The sequence below is a fragment of the Marmota flaviventris genome, chromosome 4 (genome assembly GCF_047511675.1).
Source record: "Marmota flaviventris isolate mMarFla1 chromosome 4, mMarFla1.hap1, whole genome shotgun sequence".
In the NCBI taxonomy this organism is placed as follows: Eukaryota; Metazoa; Chordata; class Mammalia; order Rodentia; family Sciuridae; genus Marmota; species Marmota flaviventris.
Genome location: NC_092501.1, coordinates 48,180,790 through 48,197,983, shown reverse-complemented (window position 1 = coordinate 48,197,983; position 17,194 = coordinate 48,180,790). Strand labels below are relative to the sequence as shown.

Sequence of the window (17,194 nt, the reverse complement as noted above, 5' to 3'; positions counted from 1 at the left end):
ACTTCTGTCCTCAGTTCTGAATCATTCCTCTTATTTTCTGCCTCCATGTTCTGCCTTGGTCTGCTGTTACCTGCAGGACTCTCCATTCTCTGAAAGGTAAATGATGGACAGATGTCGTCCTGCTGTACTTCTAGCTGGGTTGCTGCTTCCTGGTGCCTGGGCAAAAGAACCCATTGAGAGTGATGAAGGTGACTCTACCCACACTTTGTTGGGGCAGATGTGGCATGTCTAAGAGACTTTTTTCAAGCCTAGGACAAGCTCATTCTATAAAGATTATTCTCCTAGATTGTCCTGGCTTCCAGGACACATGCATCTTTGGGGGTTCAGGGCCTCTGATTGCTAACAAGAGCTGCAGTCTCAACCTGCCATATATGTTTGCTGTCACTTTCTTTCCCAGTAACATTAGAGATGGGAAAAGTCACACAGTCTGTCAATCTTGTCTGCTCCCGTGACACCAGGAAAGTTCTCCACTTTTCTTGTGGAGACTGACAGCTGTGCCATCTCTTTCATCACTGTGGAGGCTCCTTCCTAGATCATGATTTGGGCCAGCAGAGTTGAGCTGAAACCCTGAGCAGCTGCAGAGGAGAGCTGGCCAGGACAGTTGTCAGGAGGCAAAGAAAGGAGAGTGTCTTACCTGACAAGACGGAGTGAAAGCATTATCTTTCCTCTAATTCAGGACTTCTCTAGCTTGGGTCAGATAACGTTTTGATGTGAGGTATGTTGTAGGATGTGTAGCAGCAGCCCTGGTCTCTGTTCACTAAGTTCCAGTGACACCACTCAGTCATGGTAACCCAAAATGTCTTCAGATGATGACACATGTCCCTTGGGTTGCAAAATCACCTCTACTTGAGAACCACTGATCTGATCCCATCAAGCACCTGTAGGGGTGTCTGTGGGGCCTCTCAGGTACTTCACGGGGAAGGGACAGTTGTGGATAATTACTGGGCAGTTGAGGACATTTAGGGGAACTCTTTGAGACATAATGTCAGGATTCCTGGTATTTTGAAAGACATAGAGTAGAAAGTGACATCAATCCATGCATAATGTTTGCAGATTCCAAATGTTTGAATTGATCATTTGTAGTGATCACATTACCGAGGGTTGCTATTTGGGCTAATGGGTAGGGTAAATCCATCTTGGTTTGCTGAGGGCAGTTTTAGTGCTTGTTTTCCTGGCATAATCCATCATACTGCTCCTTTTCCCTGTGAGGTGACTCAGCTTACACAGCAGGTTACATGGCCATCTTAGCTATGGGCCAAGCATGTCTCACTTCTGTGTTTGTGAACAATACAATATGACTAATAGGGATGTGAGTGGGTGGGGTGTGTACTCTGATTCCCTCAATCTTCACCGCTCCCTATTGTCTTACCTGAATTTTCTGTGTTTCAGCATGTCTAAGATGTGCTTTTCTTTCACATTTTAATATCCCTCAATCCAGCTCAAAATTGGTAGCTTCTTGCAGGTGCTGTTGCCCAAGAGGCAGGTGTGATGGAGTCATTGTCAGTGTGCACTCAAGTTGGGCTTTGGTTATCCTTATTATTTTCACTTCACAAGACTTATACATATTTTTGGTACTTCATATCTCATTTAACAATTTACTGTAATGACATTGAAAGACAGATTTATTGTGTATACAGAAAGGGCATAAGCTTGATATTACAAAGCAATGTTTATTATGGGGATAATGATCTTGATTCATGTTTTCTTGCAAAGCCAACAACAGGATATAAAAAAGAAAAAAAATTGAGGCGTTTTAAGGTTACCAAAGCATTGGGCCATTTTTAATTGACACCATTTTTCACACTTCCTATAGGTAAAACCATCAAGCACCTATAGGGGTATCACCAGACATATCTATAATTGATGCACCTTGAGTTTGCTAAAATGCAGTGTGTCACCTGACTGGACCCTGAAGATGACCTTGGATTGGGTCACACTTTAGTAGACATTGAAATGATTTGAAGAGTCCTATCCACAAAGAGCTTGATTTATAAATCAGAGTTGAGCCCTAGCACCACATTTTTAATAAATTATTTCATGAGAGTCAGACACAGGTGGTCAGCAAAGCATCCTTTGGACATGTGAATCTGCTTGTTCCTCTTTATTCTGCTCTGGAGGAATCTAAGGGCCAGTGAGAGGAAGGGATCTCTGCTCTCACTGAGTCCTGTCTGTGGGCCTTCCCTGATGCTGTGCCAAACGCTGAGTCCACTTAGCCATGGTGCCATCCCAAGGGAGCTTTGCCTTTGGGGTGTGACCCAGACTGGACTGGGTGAGGATCACCTGCCTAGTCTCTCAGCTCTCTGCATGGTCTGTCTTGCTATATTGGTGTATATGTGAGCACATTTATTTTCTTCTTTTTCCACACATATTATGGAAAACAGGTTAGAGGAAAGCAGGTAAAAAAGTTATTTTCAAGAAAAGGGAGTAGGGTTTCTAAGGAAAATGATAGAAAGGGCCAAAGAACTAAAGAGAAAAAATTGAAGCCAGATGAGGGAAGAAAACAGGATTGAAACAGTAAAGATCACTCCTTCCCTTTTTTTGAGTGCTTTCTGGTTTACCAAGTTCTTCCCCAAACTTACATTTGCAACTCCAGGTTGGAGATGAGGTGCCACCTAATGCTATTCCTGTTTATGCTCCTGACCCTGAGGCAGGAGCCTCACTCTAAAAAAGAAAAACATTGGAGAGCCCAATCTCACTCACCCACAGGTACCAGACAAGAAGTTCTGGCTTCTGGTCAAGCTGCCCACTTAGGGTACCCTGCTTATGGAGGGGATGTCCTCTCAGCAGAGTCCCTTCCAGATCTGCTGGAAGCTCCTCAGGCCCTTCCTTAGGACAACCTCCCAGGTGTTTCTGAAGACACCAGTGAGAACCTTCCTGCTGCTCAGAAGGCCTAGAATGGAGAATAAAATGCACACTGTGGTGGACATTTGCGCAAAATGTACCGACTTAGCAATTCTGGGCCTGAGGAAGGTGAACCTTGCATTTTCTGGTTTCCGATGAGTGTCTCGTGCTCTTCACCCCTCTTCCCTCATGTAATGTGATCTTTAAAAATGGTGTTTTCCAGATTGCTTTCAAATAATTTAAAGAGATTATGTTTCTGGGTCTCCCCTTGGGCTTCTCTTCTGGAGTAGAGACAGGCTTCGGATTTGGGTCTGCATTCAGAGCATGTGGCTATTTCCTCCCTTCTGCTTAGCCATCATTATGGGAAATGCAACCCATTGTGCCTGTGGTCACGTGGCTTAACTAGCTGTCAGGAGAGAAGAGTAAGACGGTAGGGACGGTAGAACAGACCACGCCTGTGGACCATTGGTAGAAGCATGGAAGCTTTAAGTCCTTTGGGAGCTCAGTCCAGGCATAGTCAGCTAGGCTTGGGTCAGGCTGAAGTCTCCTCCATGGAATAGGGTTTAAGCTCCACCTTGAACTGTGGGTGGGATGTACATTAGAAGAAAGCAAGCGGAGGTGTTTCAAGTGAAGATAAAATGACCAGACAGCTTACTCAATCTTCCTGCAGGTTTTGGCAGGTCCTTAAAAGGTGATAGGAGTAAGATCTGGAGGTCTGGCTTGAAAGCTGGGTCAAGACTGATCAAAAAGTTAGCTTTGTCAAAAGCTTCAGGCCCATTCCTACCTACAGACAACCCCTGGTGATCCTAAGTCATTAATCCCCCCGGAGGCCTGTCCTGACCTGAGCTCCCTTGCTTTGAAGTGTGCTGTCCTCTGCAGCATGAGGAAATAATTTGCTGCCTGCTTCAATGAACCATCAGGAGAGCCAGCAGACCTAATGACATGTGAGAATATTAACCTCCTACCACGAAGAGCTGTGAATCTTGAGCGGCAGTCCATAATTCACCCTGGACTCCTGAGCCAAGCCTCTCTGGCTTTCTCTCTCACTCACTTTCTCACTTACACCCAGAGAGAGAAAGAGAGACCTGCTCATAAAACTTTATATTCTCCAATACTGTGAGCCTTGCTGAGCTGTTTAGTAATGAGTGACTTTCTTTTTGCAATCATGAAAAAATGGAGACTTGCAGAAGTAGGAGTTAGGGGAAGAATTATTTTTCATATTGCACTTTACATAGGCTCCTTCCTCCTAAACACGGGGAAACCTTGGTATCACGGAAGGTGGCCACTTCAGTGCTTGGATAACCAAACTTCTTTGTAATTCTGTACTTTGTCTTCAAAGTCAAAGAACAAGGATGGTTAAGACATTGGTCAGAAGGTGTTTGGATGTTAGAGAGGAACTTGGAGATTTTTAAGGTTACTTGGAGGCAGAAGAAGTACTTAGACATCACTGAATTATGATGGCCTTGTTTATGCCCCCTTTTGTGAGATCTTGGACCCCTTGGGGATAGGATAATGTCTTAAGTACCTTTGTCCTCTCAGTGTCTAGAAGAATGTCTTATCCAAAAAAAGGCCTCAAGTTAAAATCAGTCAGAAGATGGAGCAAATCATCTGCTCCAACCCAAATTTTGCACATGGAAGAAAACAAGTTCCACAAGGTGACTTACAGGGACAGCTTAAGTTTCTCCTAGGGCTAAACTAAATCCATTTTCTCCTAATTGCCCCTCTGGTTATCTGATTGCTGCTCTTGCCATCGTGGTTTCTTCTACAAGCAATGTGTTCTTCTAATAGAGGACAGACACCTTAGCATCAGTGGAATGAAGCCAAACACAAATGCAGAGCCAGGGGACCCAAATCAGGGGATAAACATGGAAATGAGCAATTAGCTGCAGAGTCCAGCGTAGGCATGGCTGCCATCTTGGACCAGAAGAACATTTCTTCCTTAGCTGGTGGGTCTCACAACTCCACAGTCTCCATGGGGGCTGGGGAAAAAAACCTCTTTCATTCACTCTAGGCCTGGGCAAGGGATGTGTACTAAATACTTGTAGAAGGAGTAGACAAATGAATGACTAGCATCGTTCTGTTTAGCTAGGCCATTTCATCTCAGATTCTCAAGTGACTCCATTCAATACCAGGGAAATACAGGTATTTTAATGACTTATAAGTATTAAAATCAAACTTTCTTCTGCTTACTAGGTGAGTGCACCAAATAGAAAAACCAGTGGTTAATGTCCACTCTGTGTCCATGTAATTCTCAGCCTTTCTGATCTCTCCAAATTGCAGTCTTCTTCCTTCTGCCATCTTCTTTTTTTAAAGAATTAATTTTATTAAAAACAGTCAAATTAAAGCTGCTTCTGTCCAGGGCATCTCAAGGTCCATTCATTATGGCTTCTTATCTTGGCAGGCGATCGGCATGGCAAGGCAGCTTGGCCATTATGCACATACAAAGCCCATCACTTCTCGACCAATGGTCAATTCATCAAACATTTATCTTTTGCCCTCTGAGCAGTGTGTCACTTTGCCTGTCACTTCCTAGTTGGGGGTTGCTATGAAAAATGAAGAAAAGCAGTGTGGGGGATTTTTGTTTCCCTTGATTCTCCACCCCCCCAGATCTTTTTTTTTATTAATTAGATTTCATACTCAAGTCTTGACAGACACCCTGCCCTCTGACCCTCGTCTGCTTGGCTGTGTGAAGGTTGAAGATGGCCCACTACAGTCCTGATGAACATTTTACTGAATGGTGGGATGATTTCAGGAATGATCAAACTTTGGTTTGGGAGTTTTTCTTGGAGCATAGAATGGTTAAAATGGATAAGAGATCTGAAATAGGGTCTCTCCCACCTAATTTACAGGAGAGTCATGCAAGGCCCCCGGAGGCAAGGGTACAAGAGAAGGATTAAAACAAGTTGATGACCAAGGCAGGACAAGAATCAGGTTCCAGATTGTTCTTCAGGCAGCAATTCTCCCCAGCTGCCATCCCCCTGGATGATTCTGAATACATATAGATATTTCTTTGAGACGTTATCTACTTGCTCCCTTTGCTCAGGTGACTAATTTCTTCCTTTGAAAAGAAATTATTTCCATTTATTTTTTTCATAATCTTTTCAATAACAAACCATTCTCATATTTATTTAGGTTTTTTTTTTAATGTTCCAGAACTCATGTGATCCCCATACTAATATCTGCAAAGTACACAGGTCAGGGACTTTCCTGCCATCATGGTACATTAGAAAATAAAACAGAGCAAGCGTTATTTTCCTAAGATCTTATTCCAAGTCAGGACTTGAAAACAGAACTCATGCCCCCAGATTTAGTGGTTTTACTTTGTGTGTTTGCATACTATATTTATTTGGCTTTGGTAAATTGACAAGATATTCTCCTTTGGAACAGCACATTCCCTGCGAAAACACCATGGAGTTCTACTACCACAAATAGCAGTCAGATAATCTTTATGGTGAAGACCTCAGTTCTACCCTAGGCATTTGTTGCTCTTGCTTATGACACCACACAACTGCAAACATTTGATCTTTCTTCTTGGTCTGACATTGTTAGGTATCACTACTGAGGGACCAAATGTGCCATCATATGAAAAGGGAGGCAAAGCTCACCAAACTGTTCTTTGAGAGGTTTTGCAAAGCACAGAGCTAGAGCTTTTCGGGAAGAAAGAAAATGTATAAACCCCAGGGTGGAGGCACTGTATCTCCTAGGGCCTTCTGTCCTGCAGGAGGTAAAAGCTATCCTGTAGTCTAGGACAGAAAACATGTTTTCACCTTCTTCAGCCAACTGAGACCTCACAGAGTCAGCGGCTGGCCCGTTTTTGCTGGGTTTCCTGGCTTGATTTCATTCCAGGGGGGCCCTGCCCATGGGGAGCTGGTCTTTGGGCAAGTCTTTGATTAGGGTCCCTCTGGGATGCTAGGACCTTGAGGCCCAGCCATGTAAATGTCTCCTTTTCTGGTTGGTTTGCAATGAGTAGACACCATCTGTTGCATTAAAAATTCCCTTTCTGGAGGGTGGTGAAAGGCTTGTGTGGAAGAGACACTGTTATCTTTCAAGCAAACAGCTCATGAGCTTGAAGAGCAATGTTCTTGGCCCAACATATGTTTGCCCAATGGCCGTGGGAGCCTCCCCCACCAGGGGCTGCCTTCCGCCCCGTGGCGACGTGCACACATACCGCGGCTGCGGCACACCGTGTCCGCTCCCTCACATCTCCCAAGCAAAGAAAACCTCCATTTATAGATCCCGCCACACAAAGTCACTGTTTGGACTCTTAAAAACAAACAAGATCCTGAGGCCACAGGCTTCATGCGTGCATGTGTGGTTTTGTAAAATCTCAAGCCGTGAATCAAAATAATTTTAGAGACATACTCAGAGCCGAGGCTCAAACTGTGTCACCCGGGTGGTGGAAAAGCAGGAAAGATTCCTGAGAGGTGGGAGGACAGCCCAAATGGGCTGGGAACAAGGCCCTGAGGCTATCATTCATCCAGGAAGAGGACCTGGCTCCTTGTCTCTGTCCTTAAGGACTTGACTTGCTGTAATAACTTCAGGACAAATGGGTGGCAGGAGGACAAAACAGGTGATCACCACAGCTCATCTCTCTTCTTAACTTCTAGAGCTATCTTGCCCAAACTGCTTAAAGATCCTTGCCCTAGATGGTTTCTCCTTATTTCTAGCCCAATTTGTTTCTTCTATAGATGCTAAACTCACTGGGAGCAGAATCAATGACTTGAGCGCTTTCTGTGTCCCTAGACATGAGTGCTCACTGAGAACCCACCATGCTACATGTGGATACCATATGCATGCTTTATGGTGCTAGATAAGCTTCTTGGACTATAGATTATTTGAGCATCAGGATCAAGTTATCTCCTTTTATTAAGTTCCCTTACCACCCAGTGTGCTGTACAGTATCAGTAGGTACTCAAAAGATTAGAATTCAATTGAACCAAGACTTATCTCAAGTTTATTTCTTCTTTTTGATTGGGGGATGCTGGTGGTGGTGCTGGGGATTGAACCCAGGGCTTTGTGCATGAAAGGCAAGCACTCTACCAATGGAGCTATATCCCCAGGCCCAAGTTCATCTCTTCTTTAAAGCTTTTGTTCTCCTCACTCTCCTGTTCAGAGTAGCACTTATCAGCCCAGCCCAACTTATTATCCTGTGTTCTCTGGTCATTGCTTCTCAGTCTATGCATACTAGTTATATTAGCATAGCACCATTCTACAGACAGCTTTGTAGCCCCAGAGACTAGCAAAGTGCTGGGTGGAGTTGATGCTCAATACATTTTTGCAGATGAATGAATGAGCTATAGATGTGCACACCTAGGGACTGTTAGTTGGTGAATCTCAACCCAGCTCTACCTAATGTGCACTTAAACTCATGAGAGCCATATGAAAAGCAACTATAGGGACTGATTTTTCCAGAGGTTCTAAAAGTTTCCAGGGAGGATTTTAGGAGGATCTGGAAGTGTAGATTGAAAAGCAAAAGAAATTGAAAACCATCTAGGTTCATCATTATAACTAAGGATATACAATAATTGGATTTATAATGCTACCTGTAATATTGGATAACGGCTCTGGTAGTGGTGAATTTCCATTTCTGGACCACACCTAGAAATTATTTAGAGAGAGTTGAGCATGGTTGAGGGAACACTGGACTGTATATCCAGACATTCTACATGTGGCTTTTTCCCCGTGCATGGTTTCAGGTAAGCTATATTACCTCTCTGGAGCTCTGGTCACATAACCATAGAAATCTGGATAGAATGTTAGAGGTTGCAGAATCTAATCTTTCCATTCAAAAATTCCTCCTAGATATTCTGTATAACTCATCTCTGATCCAAAATGTATAATGACTCAAAAGTTAGTTTAATCCTTTGGCAAACATCTCCTTTATTTTTATGAGTTTTTAAAAAAATGGGTTCAAGACATCTCCTCCCAACATACCAAATTTTCTCCTATTTATTTTTGATTCTTCCTTCTGGAACTCCATAGACTTAGTACTTTGTCACACTCCATCTTCTCAGCTCCTGGCTAAGCCCCCTTGACTCTCAGTCACTGTTTCTGGCCCCTTTCGCCTCCTGGTTTTTCTCTTTGGATGGTGTTTCTGAACATTAATACCCTTTCAGTCTGGCACCCAGAATTGAAACAAAGCTCCAGGCAGAGTTATTTGGGGCGCCAGTGGAGTACTGGCGTGGATTTGAATAAGATTAGCATCTGTGGTGGTGGCCCTGCTCTAGTGGTTGATACTAAGCCCTCTTAACACACCTTTTTTATCTAAAGCTCTCTTGATGCCTGCAAGTCATCTTGTTTTATTTGGAAGTAATGTTACTCATTTTTTTTCCTGTTTATAAAGAGATTATTCACAAAATTTAGCAACTGAAGAAAACTATAAAAATTGACTAGGGGTTAATGGTATGTACCTAGGGGATATAGACATACATGTGGTCATCTATCTGTCTATCTAAAATAGATATGTAAGTATATTCATTTAATTATGTGTATAGAGAATTATATGAAAGTTCCTGTGTACAAGACAGTGTATTAACAGCAGTTTATGAGCTAGCAACAACTAACAAAGACTACTTTGATGATTATTAACCAGAAATATGGAAGAAAATACCCAGGGAAACATGATACAAATTAAAATTTATGTGGAGAATAGAGAGAGGTCATAGTAATGACTTTTAATTTCCATGCATGAGATATTGGTGTATGTACCATAGTGTATTGTAATTTAATTTTAGGTACTTAAATATATAGCATGGAATTCTACTGGCTCATTAGATATCTGTCTATAATATTTTTAATTGCTGCATGGTATTTCATTATATATTGGGTTTTATTTAATCATTCCTCTATTGTTGAGCATTTAGGCTTGTTTACAGTATCATTATAAATAATGCTGTAGTAAATTCACCTACTTAAAGCATATAGTCTTTGATATTAACTGACCAAATTATTGTACTTGGAAATAGGATGAAATCATGATCATTTCTAAGGATTTTAGTATGAGTTGTCATCAGAAAGGTTATAACAATTTTACTCTCCTTTTAGGCTTGTGTTGGCCTGTTCACCTTGAACTTTTGACAAAACCATGTTAATTGTCTTCCCCCCCCCAACGCCGCCCCCCCCCCATACTAGGAATTGAACTCTGTGGTGCTCTACCATTAAGCTACATACCTAATCCTTTTAAATTTTTTTTTAAAGATTTGGGACAGGGTCTCATTAAGTTGCAAAGGCTGATCAGGAACTCAGGATTCTCCTGCCTCAGACCCCCTGAGTCTCTGGGATTATAGTTGTACACTACAATGACCAGCAAAATAATTTCCAAATTTAACAAAACAATATAAGTATCTCATTTAAATTGAATATTCTAGATTCCCAAACGGAGCTGCAGATTTCTTCCACATTTCCATTATTGAACAATTTCCCCATGAGTTTTTTGTTCATGTGTTTTGATCCATTTTTCTATTAAGGATTCAGCTTTTTCTTAATGATTTACAAAGGCTTTTTCCATATTAAGACTGTTAGAGAGATGACAAATATGTTTTCAGTTTTCATTCGCCTTTTGATTTAAGTGAATATTTTTGGCTAAACTTTAAATTTAGGCCTTTATGCTCAACATTATGAAATTTCGTCTTTATTGGGCTGATACAATGGTCTAACAGGATCTTTATGATTCTTAATGATGATGAAACTAGGATTAACCCTAGTATCTATTCTAGAGTTCTGGCCTTCATAAATGCATTAAACACGTCCTTAATAAAGTCATTGGCAAAAAAAAAAAAAAAAAGAACAAAATAGGCCCAGAGTCCTAGAACCTGCCTCTAGAGCAACTTGAGCCACTGATCAGTGTTCTGCAGGCACATTTTTGACTCGGTTATGACTCTACCTAAAGTTGTCATTTCCCAGTCTGCTTTTCACCTTCCTGTCACAGGGATGTTATTAGAATTTATTCAAAGTTATGTGGACTCTGGATACAGTATATATCTTCTGTGATCCTAGCCAAGCCTCTCCATGAGCAGCTGATCTCACAAAACCCACCTTAATGTATAAACACTGCCTGAGAATCCATGAAACACCATATGGGTATATGTCTTATCGCATTCCACAAGGGTTTGGGCAAGTTTGTTAGAATTAATAAAATATTAAGATTATGAAAAATTATAAGCCTTAAAAATGAAGGTTAGAAATCAGGTACAGAGATCATGAGGCACTACTTAGGTGGGGCACAACTTAGTTCTGTGCTTCCTGATAGCAAAAGTAAAAGGTTAACATGATCAAATATGTTGTTCTAAGACAAGCAAATGCCAATTTCTCAGAGGTATAATCTTACCAAAATCTCATACATGTAAATTTACAAGCTCATGAATCCAAAGGGTAAAGAACCTATCTACTTAACTTCCCTTTTCAAACACAGGAAGAGTAAGTACCTATTTTTGGGTTTCTAGCTACTTACTTATTCTCTGTAATTCTTCAGGTACCGTATTTGAAAGCTTTCTTAGTGCTCTTAGATATGGTACATGAAGGCTTTGGGTCTAGTTAACTCTACTGTCTCTTTTCACTGGTCTTGGATTCAAATTTCTCATTCTGGTATTGAATTTTAATTTCTGCAGCTCAAGGATTATCTATTATGATGAAGTGCTCAATAGAGCTTTGAGGTTGACTTTGACTCCCCAAGATATATTGCTTCTTGGTGTCAGCATCCATTCTGCTTTACATAGCCCAGAACCTTTTCTACCTTCTTCTATTTCTTAAAGACTTTTTTATTCCCTGTCGATATACTTACAGTATGGACTAGTGGATTTATAGCATTATGTGTACATGTGTCTCCAGCTATGTGACCTGAATAGCAAACTACAGAGAAATATATAGAGCCCACTATATATGGTTATATACATACTACATAGTATACATATAGTGATATATGTAGTTTTCTCTCTCCATCCATCCATCCATCTATTTAAAAAGGATATAAAAAATATGGCAGAAAGAAAGAATACCTCTCGTGGGTCTAGGTGAACAGAGTATGTAAAAATCTCTGTGCCTTTTCCTGGAACATGATCTGCACACTGCTGATTCTCCTCTCTCTTCCTTCATTCCCACTGGTTAGCTTTGTGTTGCTCGTCCTGTCCTTGTAGCTTTGGTCATGGCCTCTGTGGGAATGTAATTTTCAGACATTTCTCTAGGACCTGCTGTGTGTCAGGTGTGGGAGTCAGGCAGGAGTAAAACAGGAACAAATTACTATTTCTGCTCTTAGAGGTGATTGAACTATTTAACCACTGCACTGACCAGTCAGAACGGTTGCCAGGGAGAGCCCTGTCCATGATGGCCCCATGCTGGGGTGGGTGGGCATTCATTGCTTAGTGGTTGGATAGTGAAGAGGTCTGAGGGCAAATGATAGGAAGGGAACACAGAGCTGTAGTCATTTTCCAGCTGGTGAGGAGGCCTTTAAATATTGCTACCCTGGTATACAGCAGTGGCTGTCCCATGGTCACTCTTCTTGTTCTCAGACACGCTCCCCCACATGAAGATGGGGAGGCCTCTGACCTCTGAAGGAAGGCATTGTCATCCTGGCCACTGGCCAGCACCCCGAGCTTGCTCTCCATCCTGCCCTTGGGATTCTCTTGGCTGATTTTCTGTTAGACTCTTACAGGCTCCTGGCTGAGAAGTAGTCCATTGGTGAGGGCACAGAGCCCTGGCTGCCCCTGACAGCTTTCCAGGTGTGTGGACGGTTGCATCCAGAGTCCCTTTTGTCAGGGGCTAGGTGACAGCATCTAGAGACTCTCCAATAGAACTGGCAACAGCCAGACCTTGCAGCTCATGGGGACTAGCCAGGGTGGTAGGCATGAGACATGTGGGCTGGGGCCCCTAGAATTTCCCTGGGCTTTCCATGTGGATGTGTAGATGGGTAGAGTTGAGAAGGCTTTTCGTGAGGATCTTGTTTTCTTGCTTCATTTGAGAATATCTGACTTTCCTCCCTGGACGTGAGACCAAATGTGGTTCCAAAGCGAGGTTTCTTTCACAGGGTCTGTGGTTAACTGTCCCCACCACTTGCTACTGATCTCCTGCCAGGCCTGGGTATCACCGCTGGTGCAGGTTGGGAGGGGAGAGAGATGGAATTCTTAGCACCCAGCTATATTAGGAGGTTGAACCGGGGGTTCTGGAGGTGACCTCTGGTGGTTTTTATGGCATGGTTCTCTTGCTGGTTTTGTGCTGGCTCTGGGGCAGGGGGGCCCACTACAAATCCAAAGTTCCTCTGCCTCCAGGCTGTCAGCTTGCTCTGCACCGGCCTTTCTCCTTCCCTGTTCTCACCAATGGCCAACTTTCTGGGAAAGGATGAAGGAGGCTGAGCTCGCCCACCCAGGAGCAGAGGGGTTCGAGGGAGCAGTCTCCTCTGCTGGGTGCACTAACCCGCCCAAGGCCTTTCTACAAGGGCTCCCAGCCACTGGCCTAGACCCGGCAGGGCAGCAGCCGCCTGTTTAGTGCTGCTGTTTTTATAAGCTAATGAGGGCAGAGTGTGAGCCACAGGCGATGATGCTGGGATATTAACTGTGACAGGAAGCTTGATCATAATTATCTTAACGAGGATAGGGTTAATTACAGTGGAAACTTAAAAGTTCTCTCTGTTTGAATCCACTGGAGCCGAATGCATTGTGATGTTTTGTCATTTTTGATGTGACTTTGGAAAAGGCCCTGGGACTCTCGGCAGCCCAGCCACAGCGCGGCTCCTGGGGGAGCCTAGGCAGAGCCCTGCAAACTGAGATGGTACCTGTGGGTGAGATCATGGCAGCTTTCCTCCCCGTGGAGCGGAGGTGGGAGGCAGGCAGTCTGCGATGAGCTCTGGAGGTGCTGATTAAGTTTCCAGAGCAAACCACCTGCCACAGGGTGGACCCTGCTCTCCTTCTTCCTTACCAGGCTGGGAAGAGCTGTCTCCAGCTGGCTTCCCTGGGGAGTGGGTGAAACCTGGCTGGTCCCCTCATACCTACGACATCACAGCCTCTGCTAGGGAAGCTGGCAAATAACCCTGGATGACAGTCACCCATTCCACCAGGGCTCTCATTTGGGGGTGTATTTTGCTGTCCACATACAAGGTTATAGCAGAGAAATTGCAGTCCTGTCCTCATTTTGCCTGTAAGCTACCATTGCTGTCCCATCAAACAGCACAGGCCAGTGTGGTTCTCTCAAACCTTTTCTGCCTTGTCATTTCACTTAACAGAGCATATCTGTTTGTGGACATCTGGCGTATAGGAGTATGAACTCAAAGATTGTTGCAAATAATTTATTTCTCTTACTTCTTTCTGGAAAACAACAAAAACAATAAAATATTTTTTAAGTGAAAAATAAAGCCATCTTCCGGGTGTACGCTTATTTGGTCCCCACATGCCAGGCAAGCCCCACAAATCCTCTCCTCCCTGTCTCCCCTTCACAAAGCTGTGTTCTCTGTCCTCAGTCCCTCAGCTCTGAATTTAGCTGGTTCAATCACCAAGGGCATGCTATCCCATGACATGAAAACAGGGATTTATTAATTAGCAGTCCCCCATGCACACAGTTCCCTTTTTACTGAGCAGCTAATAACCCTACATGGCAAAAAGACTCTGAGACAGGTGATTTGAGATGGATGCTCCTGGCTCCTCTCACTGCAGTAGGAATGCTGCCCCAGAGAACCCTGCACTCCCTACAGAGGTTGTCTCCGTGGGGGTAGGCACCCCGCTAGTGTGTCCTGTTTGTCCCTCTTCATGCTATGTCATTTTGTTTTATGCCTTCCCCGAAGCACTTTTGGAAGGGAGCTTTCTTCTGCTTGCCAGTTGCCAACCATTTGCTGATTCTCATGATAAAAGTATAATATTTGCATAACATAACTCAGGAACAATGTGCATTTGGATGCTGCCTTTGACCAGAGCCCAGCTGATGTTTGTGCACAAAAGACTTATTAGCTCCCCATAAGGCTGCCTGACTGGAGCAGCTCTGCTCCCCACTCCCCTCCCTGGCAAACAGGGGCCTGGTCCTGAGAAGCACTTTTGGTTAATGAGCATCACTCATTGACCCCTGTGGAGGGAGGGACTTCAGAAGACCCCAAAGGTCCCCTACACACCTCTATGGTTTTGTCCATCTGCCCACCCCCTGTGTCCCCAACACATCCCCAAGCTCAGATCCTGGGGGGAAAATCAATGCATCAAAGAGGGAAGGAAAAGAAAGGAATCAGCCTTTGCTAGTAACTTGTCAGTGCCCTTAGTCTCTGTATGATCCTCTGCGCTGGAAGGAACAGAGCGCACAGTTCAGAACTGATCTCAGGGTGCTCAGATTCACACTGCAAGGTCGTGGAGGAACTGAGGCAAAGCCCTAAAACTTCCTGCTTAGATGTGTCAGTGTTTTGCCTCCTCGAACCATGAGGAAAAAGAGAACAGAGGAGCAGGAAATGAAATCTGAAGACCCTTAGCCCAACACATGTGCAGCCCTGTCCTTCCACATTGAGCAGGCAGTGTTGGCTATCAGAGCAGGTGCGCTCTGGGTGTTGGGCCCCCCGGGGGGGGGGACCACCCTGAGGACTGGCAGAAACAGGCCTGCAGGAGCTCTGGGCCCAGTGGCATCTGCAGATTTAATTACTTACAATGCATTTTATATCTTGCAAGTATTGACTCCCTGCTTTGGAGACTTCTTGGCAGAGGTAACCAAGAGGGAGATCTGGATGCCTCGGGAAAGCCCTGGTGCTGAACTTCACACACGCTGTATATACACATTTGCACACACAAGCATGCAGCACAGTAATGGAGGTGCTATCAGTAAATGAATAAATAGTGTGGACGACATCTTCCTGATTCGTCACATTTTATAGAGTAGTCAGGGATCCCATGCGAGTCCTCCCTCAGATAGACATCGTAGCTCAGCTGTCAGCCTGTGCAAGCTCAGCACATATCCTGGGTCTGGCAGGTGAACGAGCTGGGAGTTTGTGTCTGCGTAAGTCTCTGTACTGGGCGGCTTTCTTTAATTAATGTCTGTGCACATCTGAGCAAGTGCTTGTGCAAAATTGCCCCATGCCTCCTCCACCCTGACCTCTTGTCTTGTGATGGGCACTCACGAGAGCCCATCAGATGAAGAGTTAACTTTCAGCTGTGTGTATAAGCAAAGCCGTTTTTCCCTTTCTGATACATGATTTCACCCCCCTTGAGCTGGGTCCTTAATCCTTTTAGATGCCTTTTATTTACTGCCTCAACATCTCCATTGCTAGGTCTACACTTATTTTTTTTCCCCTTGCTTTTCAAAAATAAAGTGAGAAATTCACGTTCCATAAATTAAAACACTAACTCCAGGTCAAGAGCTTTTGAAGCAAAAAAAAAAATTCTCTCAACCCTCCTCCTCCCAACAAAACCCAAAACAAATAAAAAGAAATAATGAAAGAAAAAGAAAAGGCCCTCTCAGGCTGGAGCGATTATGTAATTCCACAGATGCCTTGCTTTTTGGGCAACCATGGGGACACTGGGCAGAAGCAAATTAAGTGATTAGTGAAGAAAAAAGGCAGAGGGAGGGGAAAAAAGTGAAAGGATATGAAAGGAAAGAAAAGAAGCCCTCCTTGCCATTTCCCCTGCGACCGTACAGAAGAGAACCGCTAAGAAATGATACTTGAAGTTATATTTATTATTGTAAGAGGGGTATGATATTTCTAGGCAGGAATGATGGATGACAACTTAAATTTGTGTCCAGGGAATGAAGGTGAACTGTGACAGAGTTATTTATCTTGGGAATGGAGGTTAGGGTCAGCCCAGGCTGGGTGCCTGAAGGCACAAGACATTGACAAATTTATCCTGCAGGCCGTATCTGAAGCCCTTTGTTTTGGATCCTGGCTACTCACTAAGTGACCCTCATCCTTCATGTTGGCAATGCGTGAAGGATGCGGTGAGTGCCAGCGGCCCCTTCTCCCCCGCCGCCCCCACCCCGGCTCCCGCTACTAATTCTTGTCATTCACTTTGCTGACAGGCACCAAGCCCAAACTATTCCCAGTCCTGAAAGGGAAGGTTAAAATATTTATTTCGGCTCATAATGGCCTCCCTGATTTAGTGCAGGATCATTTTTCCTGTTGCCTTTGTCATTGCAGGTCACTGGAAGGACTGAGCGCATTCAGGAGCCTGGAGGAACTCATCTTGGACAACAATCTGCTCGGGGACGACCTGGTGTTGCCAGGGTTACCCCAGCTCCACACCTTAACCCTCAACAAGAACCGAATATCCTTTCCTCTGCCTGTCGCCCCCACTCCTTGCCGCCCCCCACTCCCCGCCCAGCCCCACAGTTGTCCCCTCCCGCCCGCCCACCCCCACCACCAAATACCTGCAAAATGTCAAATGAGTTTTATGTGTCAGCTAAATTA

At 44.0% G+C, this 17,194-nt stretch overlaps 1 protein-coding gene across 1 annotated transcript in view; it reads left to right on the top strand.

Moving 5' to 3' along the window:
- Lrmda (leucine rich melanocyte differentiation associated) overlaps positions 1-17,194 on the top strand; it is a 996,458-nt gene that overhangs the window by 539,296 nt on the left and 439,968 nt on the right. The window contains exon 3 of the mRNA XM_071611142.1: positions 16,925-17,053. Coding sequence (XP_071467243.1) covers positions 16,925-17,053 — 129 coding nt within the window. The remainder of the gene's footprint in view (positions 1-16,924; positions 17,054-17,194) is intronic.